Source organism: Cynocephalus volans, chromosome 16 (genome assembly GCF_027409185.1).
Source record: "Cynocephalus volans isolate mCynVol1 chromosome 16, mCynVol1.pri, whole genome shotgun sequence".
Classification (NCBI taxonomy): domain Eukaryota; kingdom Metazoa; phylum Chordata; class Mammalia; order Dermoptera; family Cynocephalidae; genus Cynocephalus; species Cynocephalus volans.
In genome coordinates, this window is record NC_084475.1 from 9,504,043 (window position 1) to 9,530,313 (window position 26,271).

Genomic DNA, 26,271 nt, shown 5'->3' on the forward strand with positions numbered 1-26,271 from the left:
GAGTCTGAGGGCAAATCCTGAACCTGCCACAGCTGAGCACAAAATGTCTTTGATGTCTCAAATTTTATCTTTAAATATTCATGTACATTTTGCATTCTATTTCATAATATATTCATGATTATTTTCATGTGAAATTTATTTTAAAAATGACCTAACTTTCCTCCCATTCCAAATCTTTAAGTAAAACTGATATCCCAGTCTGGGTATCCCCTGGAAACTCACAAAGACTGTTTGGAGAAGCATGGATCTGGTCCCAACCCCTCATTTCACAAATGAGGAAGCAGAGAGGTGAAGGCACTTGCTCAAGACCACGTGGCTAGTGCGAGAACCAGGGCCAGGGCCCAGGAGGCTCTCTCCAAATCCAGGGCTCTTTCCATCCACTCGTTCATTCATTCTTCCATTCATCCATTCACGATTAATACATGTTTGTGCAGAAACTTCAGTAGGCTTCGGGCAGTAAACGAAACAAATACGGTCTCTTCCTTCATGTCACTAAGTTTACAATGGTTTACCACCTAACATTTCTGCTTGGGGTACCCTCCAGGGTTGGGGGACTCCAACGTTCTTCAAAAGAGAGAGGAACGAAGCACACCTCCTGGTGCTCTTCAGAATGTAAACTAGTCAATGACTGGTGAGAGTGGGAAGCATCGTGCTGATGACACCAATGACCACAAACTCCTTACAACAGCCTAGAAGGTCTTCCATGACCCGGCCCTGCCCACCTCTCCAAACTCGTCTCGTTCCATTCCCCTCTCATCCACCAGGCTCCATTCACCTGGCCTCTCATTTCACTCTGAGCCACATCCCACCTCTGGGCCTTGGCCCACACAGTCCCCTCTTTCTGGAATGTTCTCCCTGGATGGCCTGCATTCTTCGTATGGCTAATTCCTTCTCATCCTTTGCTTCTCTGTCAACACCCTGGAGAGACATAGTCTACACACATCCCATCTTCCCTACCACAGCACCACATCCATTTTATTTGTAACACATTTATATTCTAGTTGCTGTGGTGTTGGTTTTATCACGTATTTGTCTGTGTCGTTAAGAGCAACGATGGCCCCAATTCTTTACCTTTCCCTGTATCCATGTCTCTTGCCGTGAGACTGAAATTTCTCTCACTAAAGAGGTAGAATTTATTTCCCCTCCCCTGGAATCTAGGCTGGCTTTGTGACTTGCTGTGGCCAACAGAATGAGGTGGAGGAGACCACGTGAAGCCTCACGTGTCTCCTCCTGCTCCCCTGCAGTTCTGCTGTTGTAGCAGAGGACCCTGAGCAATACCAACGCCACCTTAGGTGGAGCCTCCATTTTAACTCTTAGACCAAGACCCCCCTCTGCGTGAGAAACCGTCGACCTTCTCATAGGAACAGAAACCTTTGCATGGGAACAGGAACATACACAGTGAACCATCACATAGGAACAGGAACCACACACAATGAAAATTTGCATGCTTGATCGTTCTGATGGCTCACTTTTAGCTTCTGTAACCTAGCTACCCAGCTTGCTTTGTGCACCTGGGCAAACCCATGTGCCAATGGGATGTGGTTTTTGCCTTTATAAACCCCACAAGACCAAGGCTCAGGGCTGTTCTCCCAAAATTCCTAGGGGAGGCAGTCGCCAGCCGGCTAATAAAGACTCTGTCAAAATTCCTAATTAAATGTTTGGTTCCTTTCCTGGGCGACAACCTCACAACACCGTCACCTTGGGATCATGTAGGAAAATGATTCACGCTAGCCTAGGCCACCGCAGATCAACATCTGGACATGTGAGTGAACCCAGCCAAGACCAACAGAACCACACAGATGAGCCTACATGCGTGAACAGTAAACACTTCTTGTTGAATGCCACTCTAGTTTTGTGCTTGTTTGTTACAAAGCAACAGCTACCTTCTAGTTTGTTATCTTTTGTCAGTCCTAGACTATAAGCGCCACTAAAAAGGAACCATCTCTGTTTTGTTCACCAATGCCTTGCATATAGCAGGTGCTCAATAAATGTGTTGCACGAGTGAGTACTCCTGCTTGCTGAAGCTGGTCTCTTGCTTACCTCCTTGTTGTATTTCTTTTGCATTCTTATACAGGTGTCTGTGATAAGTCTAACTTCAAGAGTGACTTTCTAGGCCTTCCAAGGTCAGAGTTTGAACTGTCTTCTCCCTCTACCCCTGACCACAGGGCTGGCCTAGTCTACAGCTACAAAGGAGGGAAGCACCAACATTTAGAAAATATCCTAGAGTATCATCTTCGATTCTGACTCATCTTGAAAATGTCACAGGTGTCTACAAACCATCTTCCCATGAATGAAGACATCAGCACCTGCTCAGAGGTTCATTTCACCTTGACTGTCCTAGAGGTCTCAGGCCTGAGTCCTTCATTCCCACAGACTACTCCAGCATGTATAAGGGGATAGGGAGACAAGAAGAGAGCCACCAACACTGACGTCATTGTGGCTAGAACAAAGTCAACTGGAGAGATGTCTTAGCAGGGCCTTTCCAGGCAAGTGCACCGACGAGTCCAGGGAAAGTGCTTCTCTCAGGGAAACCTGCCTGCCACTAGCCCCTTGGAGGGATCTCAGACTGCTTTAGATACAGAGTCTAAACTGGGAAGGTGGAGTGAAGGGCTTCATAAAACTACTTTAAACAAATGTCCCTGAAAGAACTATGCCTCGGGGGTGGGGAGAGGCCTTCTCTTTAACTTTCCAAAGCAAACAGTGGTCTGTACGGTTCTCACTACAAGAACTCCCTAAGGTAAGACAGGCGATCACACAGCAACTGAGTCAGGTTTCCCCCCGCCACACCTCCACCACCACTGACTCTGTCCCTCGGTGAGCTGGGTGGGAGAACAAGCTCTCATGGCTGTGGTTTCAAGAAGTTCACCATGAAGGAAGTTAGGGAAATACAGGATGAACCTGATGAACCTACTGCCCGACTCCTGGGGAACGGGGTCTCCTAGACTCTGACCCTACCTTTCTCTGCCTCTCCCGAGCACAGACCCCCCCCCCCCCGCAGGAATTATAGATTTATTTAGGAGGCGGCTCCTTTCTGAGTTGGCTCCTACGGTCCAGCTTGCTCATGACCTGGGTGATGTCCACCGTGTTGGCTGCTTCTCGTGCCTTGGCTTCTTCCTCCAGCTGCCTCAGGATGACAGGGCTCAGGCTGGAGCGCAGGTGACGCCGCATGAACGGGAGGCTCGAGCTGAAAGGAAGGACAGGTTGGTGGGTGGAGGAAAACCACACCACTCGCCCAGCAGTGACACTGTCATGCCTGGCGCGAGTTGGAGCTGGAAGGTCACAGTCTGGAGGTGCTCCCTCATTTTCCCGGTGAACCTCAAGTGGGGTTCTCAGACTCTCGTCCAACCTTAGTTCCTTTCTTCCCCCTTGGAGGATGAGACCAGAGTGAATGCCAGCTGCACCAGATTTTAGGTTAGGCGCAAGGGAGACTCTCGATGGTGAAGATCACAGACATGCCCTCTATGGTGTTTGGAAATCAATTTGTTATTTTAACTTCCTATAAACTCTTCTTGAAAGAAGGGGGAAGGTAGTGCTTAGGTACTAGAAACCCAAGGGTTCTAGCCTCAGGGGAGAGTTGGAGCATTTGTTTTCAAAACCAAGGCCCTGGGAAGGAAGGAAAGAGCTGGTCTGTCCAAGAAGGCTAGGATTGAATGGGCCGAGGAAAGGGAAGGGGCCCAAAGAGGAGTGGTGGGTTGGCGTTGCCCTGCTCATGCACAATATCTCGGGATATGTCAGAACCTTCTGCAGAAGCCAAACATAGATTCCGGAAACTGAACACTCCCTACCATGGCCTTAGGAGACAGGACAAAGACAGGACCTAGAGTGTCTGAACGTTGCAGCTGAGAGTGAGCAGCTGGGCCACCTGCCTTTGAGGACTCCCACAGGCTTGGAAGACAAGCATTTCAGCAGCAAAGACAGACCAAACACCTAGGACCTACCCCACGTTTCTGGACTACGTAAGCCCCTAGAACTCTCGCATCTATCCCAGTGAAGAGAAGGAATTCTCCCCTACCAGGAAGAAATGCCTGATATTGGGTCCCTCGCCAGCCTTGCCAGTGGAAAGGCTTGGAGCTAGGTTTAACTTGTCCTGGAAAAATTAAGTTTTAATACATTGTCTTTGTACCTGCAAGTCATGGAACAAATTCACACCACTGCAATCCCCTCATGGACACAGGCTGAGCTTCATGCTCTACCGAAGCATTCACACGTAATTCTCACTCACAGTAGTGATGACATTACCAGGCTGCCATGTCCCACCCCAAAGCTCCACCGGTGGCCTGCGCCACCCCAGGCACTCAAAGCCCTGGCTGTGCCCCAGAAAAGATCCCAGCTGAATTTTCAAGCCTACCCCAACTTCTAAAATTTCTGGAGAGAGAAGTGCACTACTTTCTGGCAGAACTTCTGGAGCTGGTATGGACCTTTCTTGTGGCTTAAAGGAGAAGCTTTCAAGTCCCCAGGGACACTGAACTCCCTTCCTTACTCAGTAAACCTAGGAGAATGGCACCACAAAGACCTCCTTTCTCTCCTTTTTATAACAGGGCCATTATCCTCAAGAATGAAACCAAGTTGGAGTTTTTTTTAAAGCTCCTTTGATAAAAGCTCTGATCCAACCAACCTCTCTTTTGAATTGACTGAAGATGCTGGAAAGGAGCCTGGCGTGGGCTGAATGGGCAAACATGGGAACATTTACTAACCACGGGGGGGACAGGACACGTGGCTGGCATTGGGAAAACCTGTGCCAAAGTCCCATGATTTTGCTCAGCTGTCACTTGGTTCCTCTTTTGCATCTTCAATCTCTGTGGAGTATTTTTCCCCCCAAAAGAGTTCAATCTGCCCCTCAGAACGTTATTTATCCATGCCCTGCTGGCACTACGAGACGAGAAGGTGAGAATGAATGAATGAGTGGATGGACCTGCATGGCAACCCCTGCAGGTGGCAAGAACACTTGGGGTGTTGCTGCTGGTTTCTCATTGTGGTCTGAGATTTTCTCCTGGGGTGCAGTTGATACACCCTTTAAGGTCTCGGAGCTATTTAGAGACAAGGAGGTAGCTAAATTAATTCCCATACGTCAGTCCGGAGGTGGAAAAGTACAGCACTTAAAACCCCAATGAGATGCTTCCATTTGTGACAAGGATCATTATTTGTCTGATAATCAAAACTCTTTAGAACCAGCAAGAGGGAAACAAAACTTACTGACGGTAATTACTAAGGAAATCTTGCTCAAGTGATTTCTGGGCACTCATTTCCTGAGTAATACTTCCCAGTCCCCAATATTTTCATTAAGCTAATATCTTGATAACAGCCATTTGGCTGAAAGAGACCCTCACTTCTCTGTAAACTGAGCAGCAGGCAGCCAGTGATTACAGACAATTCCACTTGCCTTCTCTTGGTGGTTTCCTGAGGTTCAATAGCTTTGGCCAGCATTTCCTTATAGATTGGAGATTTTAAATAGCGAGCATAGGAATCCTAGCAGGGACAAGAGAAAAACAGCAATTATAAGAGGGAAAGTGTCAGATTAAATGCATATGCCCGCATGCTCAAGCCCTAGCTCAGCAGTAAGATGACAGAGTAAAGAGAGTTCGTCTCCCTGTACGAAGGGTGTTTAGGTGGGTGTCAGAACAGCCTTTCTCAAGCGTGGTCCCCAGAAGCATGAGTTTCACCTGGGAATACATCAGAAGTGCACATTCTGGGGCTCACCTCAGGCCTACTGACCAGAAACTCTGGGGATGGGACAACCTGAGTCTTAAGGCTCCAGGTGATTCTGTGGTACTCTTATATTTGGGAACCACCATGAATCACCATACCCACTAAAATCCACCTCAAAGTTGTGCATTGAAGCCAGCATGAGACAAGAGGACATTGGGCTCTCCCATCCAATACCTTCTTCCAAGGCACATGAATTGTCTGAAAGATGGAGCTCACCGCTAAGCCCACGAACATTCCTTTCTGCCCCATGTTTTGGGTACAAAGCCAAGAGGATACCAAAAAAAAAAAAAAAAAGAAAAGAAAACCAAACCAAAACAAGACAAGACAAAAACCACAAAAAATGACCAAGGTTTAGACACCTTTTATGGACCCTGGACAGGTTCAGTGAAGTTGCTTCATGGATACTTGCTACTTATGAGTCGACTGGAAATTCTAGTTATAACAAATATGGGACAAAGCTCACTGCAATAAGCCAGAGATTGAGATTTTTTTTTTTTAATGTATTGAAACAGTTCTGTTCTAAAGACTAAGTGGTATCAGTAAAAGTTATGAGGCTTAGGATAGAGTCTGGTAACAGGGATTACGGATTGGGTCATGCTGAATTTATCACCGTAGGACATGACCTATAGTGACATAGAGTCCAATAGGTGTAAATATTCTTTTCTTATGTAACCCTTGACTCTGCTCTGTTCTGGCTAGTAGCTGACCTCCTCAGCTCCCTTTAAAAGGCTGTATGAAAACTACATTTGTAAGAATCAAAACATTTCAAAATACACTAAGGAGGACTATTATTAAAGAGACTCTGCTGTGAATCTTCTAATAAGGAAAACAGAGAAACCCCACTAATGAAAAAAAATTGGTGAAAAATGGCTAACCTGGCTTGATAAAAATTCTAGATTATTACTACATGTTTTAAAAGTAAAGTAAAAATATTTTTTTATCACACAATAAAAGACTAAGCAGAAGAGACATAAACAAGGGAAGGTAATAAATATTTACCATTCGCAAAACCTATATTATATAACAGAGTTTATAGAGTATAGGGAAACTTTGCCATCAAGAGAAATAAATGTCATGATGAGAAGTTAAAGTACCTGAAAATATCTTGCCAGGGGTGGTGCCAAAGAGGGACTAGACTAGACAACTTCTCCAAGGCTAACTCTGAGCCTCACATTCTAATTTCTTAAGAAAGTGGCAATTTTCTCTTAGGTTCCCCCACCCCACCTTTTAGAAACAATTTCCTGAAAATTCCCACCATTTTTACCTTTCATGGATAATCTAGAAGGCTACCTGACATCTCACGGGGTTTTACTACACTCACACCTAATCTGTCTCTTTTAGACGCTAGACTTTCCACATGTCATAACTGCTTGAGGCCGGGGTCATGGGGACTGCCACCACTCTAGGACAGAGTCTGAGAGCTTGGCCCCTGGACCCAGGACTCGAGGAGGGGCTAGCCCAGAGAACAGCTGGAAGAGACAGTCAGCAATTCTGCATCCCACCACTGGCAAAGCAGCATCCACACTCCAACTCCCTTTTTCTCATACCTAAAGAACTCTCCAGATACCTGGGCAGGGAAGGGCTCCCGGCCCCCACGTGTCCTCAGCAAGCCACACCTACCTTCTTCATGAGCATGTAGATGTGGGTTTGTGCTGCATCCAGCACGTAGCGGTGGGGATGCTTCAGCCCCTTCACCGTGATGTCCATGGTTTTGCCATCTATGTTTATCCACCGCCTCGCGCCTGGGGCCAGGAATAGCCTGGGGTGGGAGGAAGGTGTCAGTGAAAGCAGCTAAACCAAGTCACTTAGTGCCAAGTTCACAGCAGCATGGGAGGGAGGGGTTGACATGACTCAGGTTACCCAGGGTGAGGGTGTCCCTTTTTTGTTAGGAGATACTAAGAAGTTTGAACTTTTGAAGAGGTTGTTAAGCAACTTCTCCTAGAAGCGAGAAAAGAGTCATGCCAAGAATGGGAATGTGAATATTTAACTTCGATGTTCCCAAACTCTAGGAGAAAGGACAGAAAGGGGATTGGGACAGGCCCATGTTAGGTCAGACCCCAGCCTGAGAATATAGAATCCAGTCTCCAGCTTAACACCTCTGCCTCCTTACACACCAGGATTTGGGACCAACCTGGAACCAGGTTAAGACACCTCCAGACAGGTGATCTGGCCTCTGCTCTCCCTCGGCCTGATCTAGATGTGTTTTGTAATGAACCTCAAATGCTGAGTCAGGAGGTGGCCCAGAGTTTCAACCCTGGGCATCCGGGCCAATGGCACCAGTTAGACCAGACTTTGCCACCCTTCCTAGTCCCGTGGCTCCATCTGGGATTTCAGGCATGCAGAGCTCTCCCAATACTTCCAATTCTCAGTTGATGGAAGTTAGAAATACTCACACGGATATTTTCCTACCTTCCTAAGATGCACATTAAAATTCTGGAATTCAAACTAAGATTCACGTAACTGGGGACCCTCGGAAAGAAGGAGGTTGATATGATGGTGGGGGCAGCAAATTCCCTCACAGCAGGCATTTGGAATTGGGAATTGTGCATGTGTCATGGAATGTGAGGCAGTCAGGCTCCCATTGTTCTGGAGAAGGGTGTCATGGGACCTTCCCGGACCCACAGTCCTCCCCACTGTCACCCCCATCTCTCTTGGCGTGCACAGCCCCTCCCTGCAGGAGGAGGTGGGCAGATTTGCAAGAGAATACAGGAGCTCCTGAGCACGAGAAGCAGCAGAACTCCAGCGCTTCCTTCAGTGCTGTGAGCGCCTCTCTGAAAAGTGGGATGGCCCAGTCTGAGTCCATCAGAAGGAAGGACACCAAAGGGCCAGCAGGCGAAGTCCTCAGAGGGGAGGGGCTGTGGGGTCTGCTGCCCAAAGCTCAGCACCATGGTCAGGCGGCTGCAAAGGGCGGGTTCCAGCCCAGCATGGGGCTTGGGCTTTGGGATCCAAGGCTAAGCATGTGAGTATGAATTAAACACCCTGGGCCCTTGGATCCCCACACTGGCATCCACTGTGGCCAGTGAAGACAGAAGGATCGATGGGGATGGGACCACAACAGAACAGGGGCACCCAGCAGGCTTGGGGGGGCGGGTAGGGAGAAGCAGTGTGGCTTTCAGCAATCTTGGTGGCCTCACACACCTCCCTCTCTCTCTCCACCTGGCCATTGGAAGCAGGACTGACCCTTTTGAACAGGAACCCTTGGCACTTGGGTAATTTGGAGGGCCATTTGGAGGAGAAGCAGGCCTGGAGTGGGACAGACTTGTTGCTATGCTGAGCAAGTGGTGGCTGGAGCCATGAAGTGAAAAATGAGAGATGCCCGCATTTGTACCCCAAGCTGGACTCACTGTCCCAGACATGCAGGGGAACCTGCCTTCGCCTCATGGTCCTCACATCTCTGAGATGGCTTGGGGAACAGGTTTTCCCCATCTCACCTCTTCTCTATGTGTGTGTGTGACTCACGTGCACACACACACACGCGCGCGTGCGCGCACAAACACACACACACACGCGCGCGTGCGCGCACACACACACACACACATATGTCTCTCCAGGAGACCTAAGGTGGGTTAATGAAAGACAAAGCCCTTGACACTGTAATTTGGGCAGCTCCTTTTTTTTTTTTTTTTTTACACCTAGACACATTCCCTAAGGAGCAGGGGAGTCACCCTCGCAGGTCTCACCAAGCTTTCTTTATAGGAACCCCAAACCCTCCAAAGCAGCAGAGTGGTATTTATAGCAATGCAGATGCAGTGACTGCTGTTGACAAGAGCCCACCCGGCCACACAGGGTGTGACACCTCCTGCTCTATCCCGGGCCTCAAACGCCAGGGTGTGGTCAGCGGGAGGCCCGAGGGAAGGTTTTCCCAACGATCTGGCTACTCCTCACTTGTAAATCTCCTCCGCTTTCTCCTTGACCTTGGACTGGTCTCCATACTTCAGATCCTCGCAGGCTTCCCAAAATCCCAGGTTCTCCCCTGGGTTCCACGCAGACAAAAGCCAGGCAGGAAACAAGGTGGGAGAAGAAAAGAGGAAATAAAAGAAATGGGTCAGCTGGGATAGATTTGGTCCGCCAGCCTGGTGAACATCCTTTTTTTCTGCAAAGCAAGCCATCTCACATTGTGACATTAGAAAAAATACTCTTGAGAGAAGAGCCACATCTCCCTTCCAATAATGCAGGGAAATCTTTTTGCCGGATTCTGTTACCAAGAAATGCGTGGGGTGGGATAAGCTCAGGGTGCAATTTGTCTTTTGGCCACTAGATGGCACGATAGCCACTACTTACCAGCTTGCCCTAAACTCACGCTTTTCCATCCATCTTTTCTGGGTTTTATTATATCACGGCAATTTGGCTTGATTAGGGAGATTTTCAACAATCCGTATCATAACATAATGTTCTGCATCAGGCAATCACCCAGGCTAAAGGCATGTCCAGTAGGACTCATTTCAGTAGCAGCCCCACAGACAAGCGGGTGATGGGCAATGTGCAGTGGAGTCTCCAGGCTCCAATATGAAGCTCCCCGGGACTGGGGACTCAGAAAGAAAGTCAATGAATCCCATAAAAGTAAATATTTCAGTGGAGGCGGTGAATCCAATTGAATGGACAGCCTACTGGTTCTAATCGGGCCTCTCAGTTTTCCTTGATGTTTCCCAGATCAGTGTGTTGAAGAAGTCCCAAGTGCCCCCTATGATGAAACAAATGATATGGGATGTAAAATGTGGCCCTACCATTCCATTAAAATCTGCACACCCCTAAGGCCCTGAAGAAATCAGGCCAGAGGCAAAGGCGGTGATTCTCAATCAAGGCTGCACATTATACTCGTCTGAAGAGCTTTCAAAACTTCCGAGACTCCAACCCAAACCAATTAAAAAGGAACCTCTGGGGGAGGAGATCCAGGCAAACATATGTTGTAAAATATCCCCAGGCAAATCAAATGTGCAGAACCCCTGAGCTAAAGAAAATCAGGCAGGGAGAGAAAAAGGGAAAGAAAGGGACTGCTTGCCTGTCTCCCTTCGCTTCTCGGTTTCCCTAAAAAGCTGTGCTTAGAGGCCAGGAGGAGCAGGAGCTCTTTGGGTGACAAAGTGAGGGCAGCCGAGATGGGACGGAGCCCTCGGAAAGGTTAATTGTGCTAATGCAGATTTTGTGAGTCGTGCAATTTTCCCCCGGAATGAGGGGCCTCTTTGCGCCTATGGAAGAATGGGTCCTAGCCTTGGGTGTCCTTGTTAAAGCTGCAAAAGGAAGCACCTGTTTAGAGCGTTAAGCAAAGCTATGAAAACATCTGGTGAGAAATTTCTGAAACCCTAGGCTAGATGTTAAAGGAGCGTTTCTAAAAGTAAAAATTTCTAATAATAATAAAAAACAAAGACCTACCACTGAATTCTTTCTTGAGAAAGTACTGGAAGCTCTGTCGACCCTTGGGGTCTCGGATCAGTTCGCTGAAGTTGAAGGCCCATCGTTCCACCCGCATCTTGGTTGGGATTTCCACCCTGCAAAGATGACATTTGTAAATGTGCCAGACACTCCACGCAAGGCAGGCGCTGTGCCAGGCGGTGGCCTGGGTGGGGGTGAGGTGCTTTAGTCTTCCCCCCTAACTTCCATTAGTCCCACACCCCAGGGCTGGATCCACTCTTCCTCCTCCCCCGAATCCCTGCATGAACATACAATCTAAGTCACCATTCACTAGGCAAATGCAGCCTCAGACAAATCCCCTGGGGCTCACATAAGGAGATGGCCATCCCAGAGGCAAGGAGGATGCCTGCAGTGGGGGCGGCCTTCAGGGCAGAAGAATTCAATGCCTCCTCCTAGGCCTGGTCACAGCCTGGAGACCGGCCAGTGGAGGGTCAGGTTACCACCGGGCCAGGAGAATTCTGGAGCAGCCTTGGTGATGGGCGCCACAGTCGCAGACACCACCGCAGCTGCCCCCTCACCCCGGAACATCCCGGCTCTGGTGGGAGCTGGTGGTTCTTCCTGTACCTGCCTTCAGGCCACACGCCCCGGGTAGATCCCATGTACCATCTATGTCCCTTCTCCCAGAGATCCCTCTAAGATGTAAGTCTCACTCCACTTCCATGTTTGGAAAGATCTCCCTGATGGCAGGTAGGACATTCGAGTCCAGCTAGCTGAGGTCTAACAGTCCAGAGAATCAGGAAAATACTGTCAAGCATCGCTTAATGACAGGGATATGTTCTGAGAAATGCAGTGTTAGGTGATTTCAAAGTTGTGCGAACATTAGTAAGTACTTCCATGAACCTAGATGGCACAGCCTATTGCACACTTAGGACATATGGTATAGCCTATGGTTCCTGGGCCTGTGATTCCTATGCTAGGCCACCTCCATGAATGCAGTCCACCACCGACCAATACTTCGTTATGCAGCACATGACTATAGTTGGTTTTCTTTCCTATTCCTTACAGATTTCTCCTAAACCCAACTCGGTCCCTTTGAAACGAAGGAAATCCATACCACCCCACATTTGCCACTGTCGTAGCAGCTGGGACCATAGCCGGGTACGATTGATGTCTATGGAATCCATAACAAAGTATGCCAAGCAAGTGTACATTTTGATGACAGTCAGCATAAAATCAGGAAGACTACCATAACATTAACAGCTACTGTGTACGGAGTTTTACCACATGTGAGGCTCTGGGCTTCAAGCACATCCTCAGATCCTTAAGCCAACACTATGAGCTGAGTGTTGTTATTCCATTTCGTTGCTGAGAAGAATGAGGCTCAAAGAGGTTATATTATTTACCAGGTGTAATTAGCAAGAAGCAGAGCCAGGATTAATTGCAAACTTCAATGTGCATCAGAATCACCTGGAAGACTCATTCAAATACAGATCGTTGGGCCCCATGCCCAGAGTTTCCGATTCTGTAGGAGTGGGGTGGGGCCCAAGAATGGGTATTTCTAACATGTTCTCTGGTGATGCTGATGCTTCTGGTCCTGGCGCCACACTGGGAACCAATGTCTAAACCAGACCCATGAACCCTGGCTGCTCACTAAAACCAATGGAGCTCTTAAAATAAAACCAGTGGTGGTCAGGGAACAACCCAGGCCAATTAAGTAAGAGGTTTGAGGGGAAGGGCTGGACATTGTTTTTATGTTTTTTTAAAGCTTCCCAGATAATTCTAATACTGCTCTAAAATCTCAACCTCTAAGAACAAGGCTTCCATTTTCAATGGGGCATTCTATCTGGCATCCACCCAGCGCCCTCTGAGCAACGGCTCCTATACAGAACATTACCCTTTTTTTTTTTTCCACCAGCAATCTCTACCTCCATCTTCAATACCATAATCCCCATTTCATTTAAAATTCAGCTGCTGTCCACATCTCCTTCCCAGGCCACCACCTGGGACACCCCCTTTCCTGGCTAGGTTGCCCTGCCTGCCTTCTCCTCCATGGAGAGCCAAATTCCACACATGCCTGTCCACGAGCAGGTGCAGGTCGCCCCTCTCCTCTGATACACTGGCAGACAGGCACAGGCTCCAGAAAACCATCCTAGTAACTAGGGCCCCCAGAGCATCTTTGGCTCTGCAGTCGACCTAGTAGATAGGTGACCCCAAACTCCTGATGAGTGGCCTTCTTACCCCATCAGCTGCACCCAGCAGGCTGCAGAAAGAGGTGCAAGGGCTGCTCTGAGATGAGAAACAGCCCCGCTCCCCAGGCTATGCCTGCTTACCTGGCTGGATCGGAGTCGCCTGTGTGTTCTTCACGCCTCAGGTGCTCATGACCTTGGCGTTGACCCAAGCTGTGGCCTGTTCCTGGTGCTCTCTCCCTGTCGCATCACCTCTTGCACACCTAGGCCAGCAGTCCCTTCTCTCCTTCCTCCTCCTCTGCCTTTCCCTGACATGTCTATTACATCCGTCTCTTCTTCCTTCCTCTGCTAGCTTGGACTCCTCTTCTGCATTTCTGCCTTTCCCCCTCTTCCAAACAACACACTAATGCAAACACAGCAACACTGTTCAAAATTCACAAACAAAGCATAGGAGTGAGGGGTATAATTTTCAAGGCAGGTTTAGGACCTTGCTCTCCTGAAACTTAATTTTTTACTCTTATTAGATATCAAATATGCAAAGCCATGAAGATGATATTTTTCCCTTTTCAAAAAGCATATGTTGTTAAACATAGAATCACCATTTCACCCACCAATTCCACTCTTAGGTATACACCCAAGAGAAATGAAACCATATGTCCACAGAAAAACCTGTACGTGCATGTTCACAACAGCATTATTCAAAGAGTGAAAAGGCAGAAACAATCCAAATGTCCATCAGTGGATGAATGGATAATCAAAACATGGTCTATCCATGCAATGAACAGTATTCAGCCATAAATAGGAAGAAGTACTGATATGTGCTACAACATGGATAAACTTTGAAGGCATTACTGAAAAAAGCTTGTCACAAAAGACTACCTATTGTATGATTCCATTTATATGAAATGTCCAGAACAGACACATCTGTACAGACAGAAAGTAGATTCATGGTTGCCTAGAGCTGGAAGGATATGGGGTTTCTTTTTCGGGTGATGAAAAAGCTTTAAAATTGATTGTAATGATGCTTGCACTGCTCTATGAATACAATAAAAACCATTGAATCGCACACATTAGGTGGGTGAATTGTACAGCATGTGAATTATAATTCAAAAGCTGTTTTCAAGAGAAAAAAAAAAAAACAGGACTGGCCGGGTAGCTCAGGAGGTCAGAGCACAGTGTTGATAAATCCAAGGTCAAGGGTTTGGATCCCCAGGCCACCCAGCTGCAAAAAGAAAAAAAAAAAAAATCGAATACATACAATTTGGCATTTAAATCCCAGAACTGGGTGTCATCTGTTATCCAAGGATTGCTTGGTAGGCAGCCTGACATGATGGCATCATTGGATGAGAACTGCTCACTGTATTTGACGATCCTGAAAAGCAAATGGAAAACAATTTCTCAGGAGCTCTACATCCAAGAGACTAGATCAATACTCAGGTTGATTGACCAGCTATTCTTTTCCTGTATTGATTTAGGCACATCTTTATTACTGTCTTCTTAGAGAAATTCTCTAATAGCCCTTAGGATTGGCAGGTGTTTAACAAGAATTGTCCCTATTCTACTTGCGAAACAAAACACTGTCTCCCAGTCCAGTCCCTTGGTCATTTCTCCATATGTAGTTTATTAAAATACGGCCTCTTTATATTTTATTGGGAGTTTTTAAAATTCAAAGCTGACTTGGTGCACCCATGTTCAAACAAGTGTCATAGAACCCACCTTGGAGGCATGTGGTTGCCACCGACTTGCCCAGATGGTCGCTGTGTTGGGTTCCACCCTTTGTTAGGATAATGCTTGGGTTTGGGAACTCAGACCCATTACTCAAAACCTGTGGTTCCATTGAGATGTGCACCCCAAAGCCACTATTTGGGGCAAGAACTCATTCTCTTGAGTTGAGGCAAGCTTCTGAGTCAACACCTCTCTTGGTATCTGGGAAGTATGGAAAACCTGCTGTTCCTCCATCCCATAGGTGGGGAATTATATCCAGGCTGGATACAAAAGCACCTGCCATGAAGTCTGCCCACAGCCATGGGATTTTGATAGAACAGGTTCCACACCCTAGAGCTAAACTAGAGAACTGGGTTTGCATACTCAATCCTCTTTGGCTTCATTTCTCACTCATTCTTCAACCAGAAGATTCACTGGATTCAACCAGTGAGGTAGGTGAGGAAAAGAAAAAACTTGTCCACAGGTCCAGACACTAATGATGCCAGAATTATACTAACAAAGCCCTAAGACCAATAAAACTTGGAAAGTGGATCTAAGAAGCATCCTTGTGTCTCCTTCAATTTTATTTCTGTTTCGTTTCATGAAACTGGGTTTCTGGAACATCACAGTAAATGGATTTTTTTTTTTTTTCCTTTTTTTGTGACCGGTAAGGGGATTGCAACCCTTGGCTTGGTGTCATCCACACCGCGCTCAGCCGCGAGCACACCGGCCATCCCTATATAGGATCCGAACCCGTGGTGGGAGCACCGCTGCGCTCCCAGCACCGTGCTCTCCCGAGTGAGCCGTGGGGTCAGCCCACAGTAAATGGTTTTGACCTCCTCACAGAACCGAGATTATCATTATAACCGTAGTAGAGTGTGCACTGAGCACAGGTGCACTCTTGTCATCCGGGATCAGGGCTCAGCAGCAGCAGACAGAGTCACTGAAAAACGTGAGCTGGGTCAGGGTACATTTTCTTGGACATGTGGCATTTTTGCTAACTAGGGATTTGAGAAGACATAAAAGATTTTCACAAGCGCCCAACCCTAACCATATTGGAAGGAAGGCACAGGACAAAACACAGCAACTTCAGCCCTGATCAGTACCACCACCACTTGAGTCCCACACAGTCAGAACAAGTGATTAGTCTCGCTGTGCCTCCCCAGGAATAAGCTGAGTTGATTTCCATGTGTGTAGGAAGATCTCAGAGTTAGCAAGGTGATCCTAAACCAAATTCCACATTTCAAAAGTATATCTGCTTGCACTTGGGAGACACTAAACGCTTTTGTGTCTCCAAGATAATGACCAAAGGGCGACTAGATCAAAGTAGCTTGAAAGTTCAATAAATCAATCATAAATTTTCAATTTATCCTAACTGGATCTTAAATCAAAGGTTAGCCATGAACATTTAATAGCACACTGAGCCAGTAAGCATAACCCACAGATTCCTAGTAAATTTGGATGGGTAATGACAGGAACACAGGCTCTCTCGAGTCCCCATAGTGTCCAGTACATGGACTTTCAACTCTTCCTACCTTCCCCATCCACACATTAGAGGACTCTAAGAAACAAAGATGTTTATAGAACCTCGCCCACCCTCAATTTTGCCTAACCCACGGTGAGACCTGGAGACTTACTCAGAGTGAAAAACTAGGAACTAAAGAGGCTAGTTTTGTCCCCCACAGTTTTTTAGGATCTTAAGTCATTCAGTTCATGACTTGTCAAGTTTCCCTTAAAGCAGTTCTCCCCTTACCTACCTATACACAATCCTTAGCAAGACCAACAAATCAGGGACATACCCTCCAAGGGACACTGAAGACTTCACCGTAGACCTCATTAAGGCCTGTTGGTAATACATGATCTGGAAGAGACACAGGTGTTAGAAGATGTCCAATGTCCCCACCCTTGAGTGCCACTAACACTGACACTTATATATGGCCTCCCAAACCAGAAGCCATTTACCCATAACAACACCCCATCCCTTCAAGCCAGCCACCTCAGGCCCACAGGAGACATGTAACCCCAAACTCCAAATTAGTAGCCTCCTCAACCCAGTATCTGTTCGTCTAGAAAAAGGCATCAGCGGAAAAAAACGTGCTAAGGGGCATTAAACTGAGACATGGGGACGGATGCTTGGTTTTTCCCTCAGGTGCCTCTGGCTGACAGAAGCAGAGTGTCCCCACTACTGGTGACATCCTTAATCTTCCTGGTTCTGCAGCATCAGCAGAAGCAAGCAGTCCCCCTCCTCAACCACCTTCTTCCCCATTCAGATATCCATTGACACATCCACCTCAATGGCCAATGCTTTCCAGGGCTCTATCTTGGGTCCTGGATATAAGATCTGCCAAAGTAGGTAATATGCCACCCTAGATAGATTCTGAATGGCACCGTAATTGTAGGAGCAGAGGCCAGGCTGGAGATGTGGACACTGCGGTACCACCCCCGTGGACCTCCCTGGCCATCCCTCAGATCTGTGCGTTCAAGGGGGGGGTGTCCCATGTTGAGTCTGAACGTCAGCCCCATTCAGATCTTACAACAGATGTTCTGTCATTCTGTGCTGTCCATTGACTTGAAAACAATTGTGTGAACATCACACATGGTTTTCATTTCATGTCTGAGTACAGAGCATAAAGCCCAAGTATTTATAATTGGTTGGAGGACTTAAAATCAAACTCACTGGAACTGGGACACTAATTACCTCTTTTCTGACAGCAGTGATAGTTTGTTTCTGTAAAACAAAAAAAAAAAAGCAAAACCATTAAACAAATACCATGAAATAATCACAGTTCAAATACCCATTTGAAAAATAAAAATCCTCCCTCATGAGAAAACTGCCCATGTTTTCTTACTTAAAAGGTAGGATTTCCCCATTACCGCCACCTCCACCATATTCTACACAACTACTGCAGAATAATATCAACTAAGAGACTTGGGGTGGGAGGTTGTATAATTTACCACTATAACTTTCTGCTGTTGACCTAAAAGCCAAGATGAGTCTACGGCCATACCACCCTGAACGTGCCCAATCTCATCTAAAAACCAAGATGAACTAAAGACTAAGCTTGAGGTTGGTCCTAGCCTACCATCTACCATAATGTGTGAGGTGTGGGCAGAGAGATAAAGACGGAGAGACGAGGGTGGATCTTGAGTTAGTTTCTTTGCTCACAGTGGAGAACTCTGAAGGAATGGGGAAGTTCATTCTGCAGGTATTTATAACGACATGACCAACACCACAAGATGAAACAGAAGAAAGCCATATTGCCAAAATAAAGCACACCATTAAAAGACTGGAGACCTGCATTTACCGCAAGCTGAGTCCCAGAGCTGAGCTGCAGAGTGGAAGATCGCATCGGGCCCATCCCCTTGCTGATGCTGCTGAAGCGAGTTCAGGCTGGGGATGAGCTGCATTGTGTCTTCCTGCTGGACTTTTTGAGTTACAGCAGAGAAAGGATGGCTCCAAGAGGGGCTCCAAATTTAGACTCTTAGAAGCTTCTGGAAACCATTCAGATCTTCCTCCAACTAAAGTACGTAGAGTTCGAGAGGGATGTGCTTCCTTAGCACCACTTTTCTGCCCCATGCAACTCTGAGGTTATGCAGTGATAATTCTAGTCTCAGTTTTCCCAGATTTGGTTGTGTCATGAGGGGCTGGTTGGTCTTATACTTCAGACTGAGCCTCTTAATTTCCAGCTGCTTAACCCAACCAAGTCTTCACCTGGGATAGAATTGAAAGTCCAAGGACACTACTTCCTATCAGCCTGTTAGCAAAACATGTATTGGCCCCTGAGCCCCTTGACAAGGAATAAAGGAGGACCCAATGTAGAATGTCATGTACTCGCCTCGTCTTTCTAATCCATACTGGGTTTTACTTTGCTTCGTTGGATTGCTATTGTGTCGTTGTTTTTCACAGGAAATCTTTTTCCTGCATTGAGGAGTAGGGAGAGTTATCTCAGAGAGGTGAAGCCCGGGTAGGTCTCTCTGTTTTGGACTCTCACATATCCTAACTTCCCCCTTCATAGCACTTATCAGAATTTTAATTATATATTTATTTGTGTGGCTCTTTGTTTAATATATGTGTCACCATTAAGGCTCATAAAAGGCAGGGAGATCATGTCTATCTTCCCTAGCATAATGTCTGATGCAGAGTAAATGCTCAATAAATATCAAATAAATGATGACCTCAGTGCGCTTGAAGGCCTAGAAAAATGGGGACGTTGTCTAAGCTTAATAGAATATTTTTCCACTTAAAAAATTGAACGCACTTTCCAAATGATTCAAATGTTTTGGCAATCACACATGTTATTTGTTCCCTTTCTCTCTCAACATAAGGCACTGTTTTAGATGACATGCATTTCAGGTAAAAAAGGACCCTACGGTCAAAGTGAACTTGCATTCAAATCTAATATAATCAGATCCTTCTGTTAGAGTCTTGCTGGAGTGGATTGTTCAGAACAGTCTGAATAATACCGGTCTATTCCCTCTGCTCAAAGGGGAAGCTGAACTTTTGCATAAAAATAACTGCCTAGCAATTACTGCAAAGCAATTTATACCTCTTTGAGCTTTTGCAAAGCTTAAAGGAGAGGGATTTTATTAGACTGATTTTCACCTGAGGAAATCAAGGCTCTGAGAAGTTGTGGGTAACTTTCTCAACACTTCCTGGTCAGTAATTGGCTGAGCTAGGATTCAAACCCAGCTCTGCCCTTTGCAGAGCTGAGGAGTGATTTATCAGAAACAGAAAATCCTTGAACCTGCTAACCTTCTCCTACCCAGCCTGCTCTCTTCACCAATTCCTTCCCTGCCCTGAAGCTGAGAATGCTGCAGAATGGAATGACTCTGTCCAGTCATTTCATTTAAAATTAAAACCAAAACAGAGGGTGAGCCCCGATCACGAGATGAAGCACAAACACAGGAAACTCTAATTATCACTCATGATGGTAAAGATGGAAATTGTGCTGAGCCCGTGCTCAGCAGCCAGTGTTATAAACACCCTCCTTCAAAGTGCCCAGGACCCACGAGCACACTTCCTGTCTGTCACCACTGTTCTGTGGCCAGCACGAGGGCACAGGGCCCTGAGCGGATGAACACAGGTGGAAGGAGTGGGATCCCACTGTCCTGGTGTCTCTGGGCTGCACAGGGAGCTGTACTTACCCATCACAGTCATGTGCACACGCATTTCTATTCTACCTCTCCTGGTCCTCCTTTGACCTAATACGTTTGCTTCTGGGGCCATTACCTCAGGCTTCAGAGTTTTAAAATTTTTACACATCTTTTCACTGCATTTGATTTTATTATGTTTTTTAGGGCTCTGCCTCTGTCATGTGGCTTGCTGTTTATTTCTGATTCCCAGAATTCCCAGCCATCTTCTGGGAATCAGACTGCAGCGTGCTCTCTGGTGAACCTGACGCTTCACCACCTCTCCCTTGGATTGTTTGTGTGAATTATAGCTTTTGTTTCTAGCTTTAAGAATAGCAGCCCACGAGATCAGCTTCCTCTAGAATGACACACAGGTATCTCTGCCCTTCTAGGGGTGTGTGTGTGTTGGGGCAGTGTGGGGAAAGGGTTCTAGACTTTTCTAAAAGGCAAAGAAAGAATTTGATCGGGAGCTGAAGGAGGGTCAAGAAAGAGTATGGGGTTTGGGGGTCAGACCAAGGTTAAAATCCTGGTTCTATCACTTATTGGCACATGACCTTGGATGAGTTAATTAGCATCTTAGAGCCTCTGATTTCTCATTTGTAAAAGAAGGGTAGAAAAAAAGGGATTAGATAAGATAATAGACATAGGTGACTGGTATATAGCAGAGACTCAGTATACAGTGACTACAAATTGGGACTAATATACCGCTGCTGAGCATATGCATAGTGTGATTTTAGCCCTAATTACAAGATAAAATACACAAAAAGAACAGATAAAAAGATTTAAAAAACAAGATAAAATACAGGATGCCCAGGTAGTAGTTGGACACACTGATACTAAAAAAGTTATTCATTGTTTATCTGAAATTCAAATTTAACTGGGAAGCCTGTATTTTTATTTGTTAAATCGTGCAAACCTACATCTGTATTATTATTACTAAGCCAAAGGCCATAAAAAGCATTATTTGAAAGTAAAGTGAAGTTATTAAAAAAATACGCACGCACACAACCCTAAGCAATTCAAAGAAAACCACCTCATGGTAAAATAAGAAGAAATAAACTCTTTCTTTCACCCTGGAATTCATACACAAGTCCCCTCCTTTCTAAGCAGCTGGCACTCCTGCAGTGAAGCCACTTCTTTCGTCCTCATCCGAGTGACACGCTTCACTACAGGAGGAACATCTTGACTAAGGAATCTTTGCATGCTCTGCATTCTTGGAATTCTAGCAACTTATTATTTTTTGCTGGCAGAGTTGTCCAAATAGGGACACATCTAGACTTGTTTACACAGCTCTGTGGCTGGCTTGTGGCCCAAAACCTGGATGGAGGCTGCAGACAGTTGTCACAGGGTGGGAGGGGCAAGGTCATGCCCTGAGAGGCCCTGGGGGCCCAGAGGAAGGATAAGCCCGGACAAGGAGGCAAGGCAGCCAGGCAGGGATCTGCAAAGGTACAGAGGTGGAGGGTCAGGCAAGCCTCGGAGGGAGAGGCAGATGCAGGAGCCAGGAGGAGGCAGGCAGCACCCGCACCGTGAGCAGAGAGAGGGTCAAAAGGCAGAAACCGGGAAATCCAGAAGCGGAAGTGGTTAATGCAAAGCTGACAAGAAAAGCGATGGGAGGCAGGTGTCCAAGGAGCGGAGGATTCGAGGTTGCAATCACCTGCCAGGTCCTTCTTGATCAGGCAGAGGCGGGATGGCAGGGCCCCTTGTCCAGAAAAAAAGCGTAAAGAATTTTAAGATAATGGCGGCTGAAAATTAAATCAAGCAAGGGCCTTTCTGTGCGTGGGGCCTTGGGTGACTCCAAAGTCACCTGCCTGTGAAGCTGGACCTGGGTGGGGGATGGGTGGGGTAATGACATCGGGGAAGAGCATGAGCCATAGAACTGGAAAGACCTAAATCTGAATCCCAGCTGGGCCACCTTGGGCAAATGGCTAAATCTTTCTGTTTCGGTTTTGTCATGTTTAAAAGGAAAATGATATGACCTCTCTTAATGCATTTAGTGAAATCCAGCAAAGCTTCCAATAGCCACCTAATGGACATCAGAAAGCATCAGGCAAGGTATGGGCTGTGGTGGCTGTCAGCTGAGGCTCAGATCCCGGCTTCACCATTTCCAAGCTGTGTGTTCATGGATGAGTTACCTTCTCTCTCTCAGCCTGTTGCCTTGTCTGTGAACTGGGGTTGTTGTGAGTCTCAACTGAGCTGTTCTAGGTGTGGAGCACTTCTTGTGGTCACACAAGGGGCCACCAGAAGAAAGCAGGTTGTCCCCCATTGGTGGGAGCATCTAAGGGGCTTTTCTCACTGGGGTTCCAGGCTGAGTGCTCTGCAGAGCACAGTATTCGATACTGTGGGGCCAGGTTTCTGCCCTTTACCAAAGACCAGCGTGCACGCCAGTGTAGACTGCTGTTCTCAGCAGCTGTTGGATGAGGAGAGAGGAGGGAACTGGTGTTTGTCTTCTTCCCTCCGCCTCCATCCAGGGAAGAGGTATGAGAAGGTGTAAGAACAGAAGAGGAAATTGGCAAGGTATAGTCCCCCCCAAATGGGGTCTGAGGTCTACAGGGCCCCATGAATGATCTCTCTCGCCACATGGCAGCAGTTATAGTAATAATAGATACCACATCTGGAATGTCACCACCTTGGATATGTTCCATACACTTCACATAAACAATCCTGCTTAATCCTCAGAGAAATAAATATTTCTATACCCATTTTATAGATGAGAAAACTGAAATTTGGATGGCTCCAGAGCTTGCCCAAGACCACACAGCCAGGGAGTGGCAGAGCCTGGGTTCATTCCAATGTCAAGTCTGTCTTCAGCATGCGGCACTGCCCCTCACTGCTAAATGACAGTGGTGACCCATCCTGAGAAGCCCCGCCCCCATCATTTCCTGGGGTGCAGGGGTCAGGAGGAAATGCCATCCCTGGGCACTGCCCCACCTGGCCACTCCACTCAGTCCCCTAACTGCAGGGTCAAATGCTCTCTGAAATAAAGGGAAGGTGGGGGACTGTGCACACCTAGGCCCCCCATGCCTCAAGGTATGGAAGCTGAGAGACAACACACTTCCTGGGTGTGCCCCTGGCCCCTGGCCAGTCCCTCCCAGGGTTGGACAGCCTTGCCAGTAGCCATCAGCCTGAGGGAGTGGGTTTCCCAGGGTCTCAGACACCTGCTGTCCTAACAGCCTCCTTTCTTATGCTTGATGGTTATTTGCCTCCATTTGAGGAAAACAGACATCTTTTCAAAAATGTACTCTATCTGAGAAATGACCTTTCTCTTCACACCAACTCAGGCACCCAGAGTTCTGTGAACTGAGACAAAAATCCAAACCCTATGCATTTGGGGATACTTTGCATTCTCGGTGACCCTCTCCTCTCAGGGCAGATAAACACGGAAAAACAGGGGACACTCAGTCAGACGGTGGGAAATGCTGCAACAGAGAAAACACAGCACCAGCCTCCATGTCCCTGAACAGCTGGATGCGACAGGCACGGTGGGGCTGGAAGGGGCCCCTCATGCATGAGAACTACGGCTCCTGATTCTTCTTAACACTCCACAGTGGCCAGAGAGCACAGACAGGAGTAAGATAGCTGCGGGAGAAAGACAGGGAGGGGACAGTGAGCAGCGGTGCAGGCCCAGCGTGCCAACCCCACGTGGAGCGCGCTGGTCTCATGCACACCTGGCCCAGTGCTGACAGCATCGCCAGCGTCGGGCAGGAAATGGGCTTGAAAACCAGCAGGCACGTTCCCCCTGCCACCACCTGATGGCCAGGGAGCACGAAGATGCTTCCCACGAGGAGGGCCATCTGGAAGCCAGCCCAACCATGACACCCAGGATGGTGCCCTCCCAAATTGCTGAGGTTAAGGTCCCCCCTCCCAGCACACACACACACAGAGCTGAGCACCGTCCTGGCTGGCTCTGGTCCCATCCCCAAGCCCCACCCACGTCACCGCCAGTGATGTGCTTTCTGCCTCTACCCGCCCCCTCCTCCACAGCAAAGAGGTTTCCAGAACTGCCAGTCACCCACAAAAAAAGCAAATCTTCCACCGGGTTCAGTGTTTTACTCCTCTGTTCTGTTTCCATGGTGACCAAGCCCACAAGGCCTGATCTGTTATCTGACAAGGGGAACATGGGAAAGGCGGTGCTGGGAACTCTGTGGAGTGAAGGCTGACAACGCCACACATGTATCTAAGGAAGGTCCCTGCGGCTGGTGGACAAGGGTCTAATGATCCTCCCACTGACACTCCCTGGGGACTCAGTGTCCCTCTCCATGTGTCCTAGCCAGCAAAAGCAGACTCTGTCCCAGAGCTGCCCAACCTTTCTCTTCCTCCTCCTGCTTCCGTCTTCCTCCTTTCCGGGCACATCCCTCCAGGCTCCCACTCACGCCTTGAGGCACTGTCGAGCCTTGTAGGTGACATGCTAGGCTAAGGGGGTGACTGACCCCTTGCTGCCCAAGGGCAATGTTAGAGAGCAATAAACCATCCAAGACAAGTTTAAATGGGTTTTAGGCTGAGTTGCTGGGATCAGTGGTTCTCAACTGGGGCAATCTTGACTCCCACCCCAGAGTATACTGGACAATGACTGGGAACATTTTGATTGTCAGGACTCAGGGGTTGTGGGGGGCAAGAAGAATGGAAGTACTGACATCTAGTGGGTAGAGGCCAGGGATGTGCTAAACATCCTGCAATGCACAGGACAACCCACCCCCAAAGAGTTATGAGGCCCAAAATGTCAATAGTGCCACAGTTTCAACAGCTTATAAACTGCATTTCTTTAAATAAAAAAAGAAGAAGAAATTTATCTAATTATCATGAAAGGTGGCCTATTTAAGGAAAGGGTCTTTTTAAAATAAAAAGTATGGAAGAATCTTTGCAAAAATCCTACCCCATTGGGATGTGAAAGAAAATGTGACATTCCAGGCCCTGCCCTGTGGATTAAGGCTTAAATCCAAAGTCGATTCAAGGGCTTTGAGCCTGGGGCCTATTGTCTTCTCAAGGTCAAGGAACTGGCTGAAATTGTGTGCAAAATGTCTGTCTGTGCATCTCTGGGTAGGATGAGTTCATAACGTTCATCAGATTTTCACAAGGGGAAGTAACTCAGAAAAGTCTGAAAACCAACCATCTTGATGCCACCTGCTCTGACCTGTACTCCACTTCTCTCATCTATCTATCATTATCTTTACCAGGACCCTGGCCATGGTCCCCTCTCCACCAACCCAGATACACATGTGGACACTGTCCCAGCCTCAGAACCTGACCTAAGTATGGAGCAGAGACATACCTGATTTACCTTAACTTCATTAGGATTGGTCACTCGGTCCAGGCCATAATCCAGCACATCGTTCATTCCTGGCTGAATGGAACAAAAACAACACAAGTATCACTACAAGGAGAATCTCCAGTTTTTGATCAACTTCATGTCTTGGCCAAGCTGCTAATGTGAGATCAAGTTGAGAAGGGCTTGTGGCCTAGCCCACTGGGAGCTATGAGGGTGTGTTAAACCTCCAGGTGAGCTGGTGAGCTTCAAAAGGGCTGTCCTGCCACCACAGCATCCCCAGCACCTAACAGTGGGATGAAAGAATAGATGGATGATGGATGGATGATGGATGGATGATGGATGGATGGATGATGGATGATGGATGGATGGATGGATGGATGATGGATGGATGGGTGGGTGGATGGATGGGTGGATGGATGGTTGGTTGGTTGAGTGGATGGATAGGTGGATGGGTGGGTAGATGGATAGATGGATGGATGGATTGGTAGTTGGTTGGTTGAGTGGATGGATGGGTGCATCCATGGGTGGGTGAGTGGATGGGTGGATGGATGGATGGATGGATGGGTGGATGGATAGGTGGATGGGTGGGTAGATGGATAGATGGATGGATGGATTGGTGGTTGGTTGGTTGAGTGGATAAATGGGTGCATCCATGGGTGGGTGAGTGGATGGATGGATGGTTGGTTGAGTGCATGGATGGGTGGGTGGGTAAGTGAGTGTGTGGGTGGATGGATGGATGGGTAAGTGAGTGGGTGGGTGGATGAATAGGTGAGTGGATGGATAGATGACGTAGGGAGGGATGGAGGGAGGGAGGGACGGATAGCCGGGTAACTCTCAAGCTCCGTAAGAGTTCACTAGGATTAATACATGTGGAACTCCTGACTTTTCCCTCAGTGCTTCTTCCCCTTACTCTGCAGTTTCTGTCTTGGGCTGAGT

The 26,271-nt window shown here is 47.4% G+C and overlaps 1 protein-coding gene across 1 annotated transcript in view; it reads right to left on the reverse strand.

Annotated features, from left to right (window-relative positions):
• RGS9 (regulator of G protein signaling 9) overlaps nucleotides 1–26,271 on the reverse strand; it is a 67,621-nt gene that overhangs the window by 12,651 nt on the left and 28,699 nt on the right. Inside the window, exons 9-17 of the mRNA XM_063081075.1 lie at nucleotides 25,348–25,410; nucleotides 17,641–17,670; nucleotides 16,742–16,803; nucleotides 14,497–14,610; nucleotides 11,074–11,189; nucleotides 9,592–9,679; nucleotides 7,327–7,465; nucleotides 5,381–5,466; nucleotides 3,067–3,184 (exon numbers count right to left, since the gene is read on the reverse strand). Of these exons, the coding sequence (XP_062937145.1) occupies nucleotides 3,067–3,184; nucleotides 5,381–5,466; nucleotides 7,327–7,465; nucleotides 9,592–9,679; nucleotides 11,074–11,189; nucleotides 14,497–14,610; nucleotides 16,742–16,803; nucleotides 17,641–17,670; nucleotides 25,348–25,410 (816 nt within the window). The remainder of the gene's footprint in view (nucleotides 1–3,066; nucleotides 3,185–5,380; nucleotides 5,467–7,326; nucleotides 7,466–9,591; nucleotides 9,680–11,073; nucleotides 11,190–14,496; nucleotides 14,611–16,741; nucleotides 16,804–17,640; nucleotides 17,671–25,347; nucleotides 25,411–26,271) is intronic.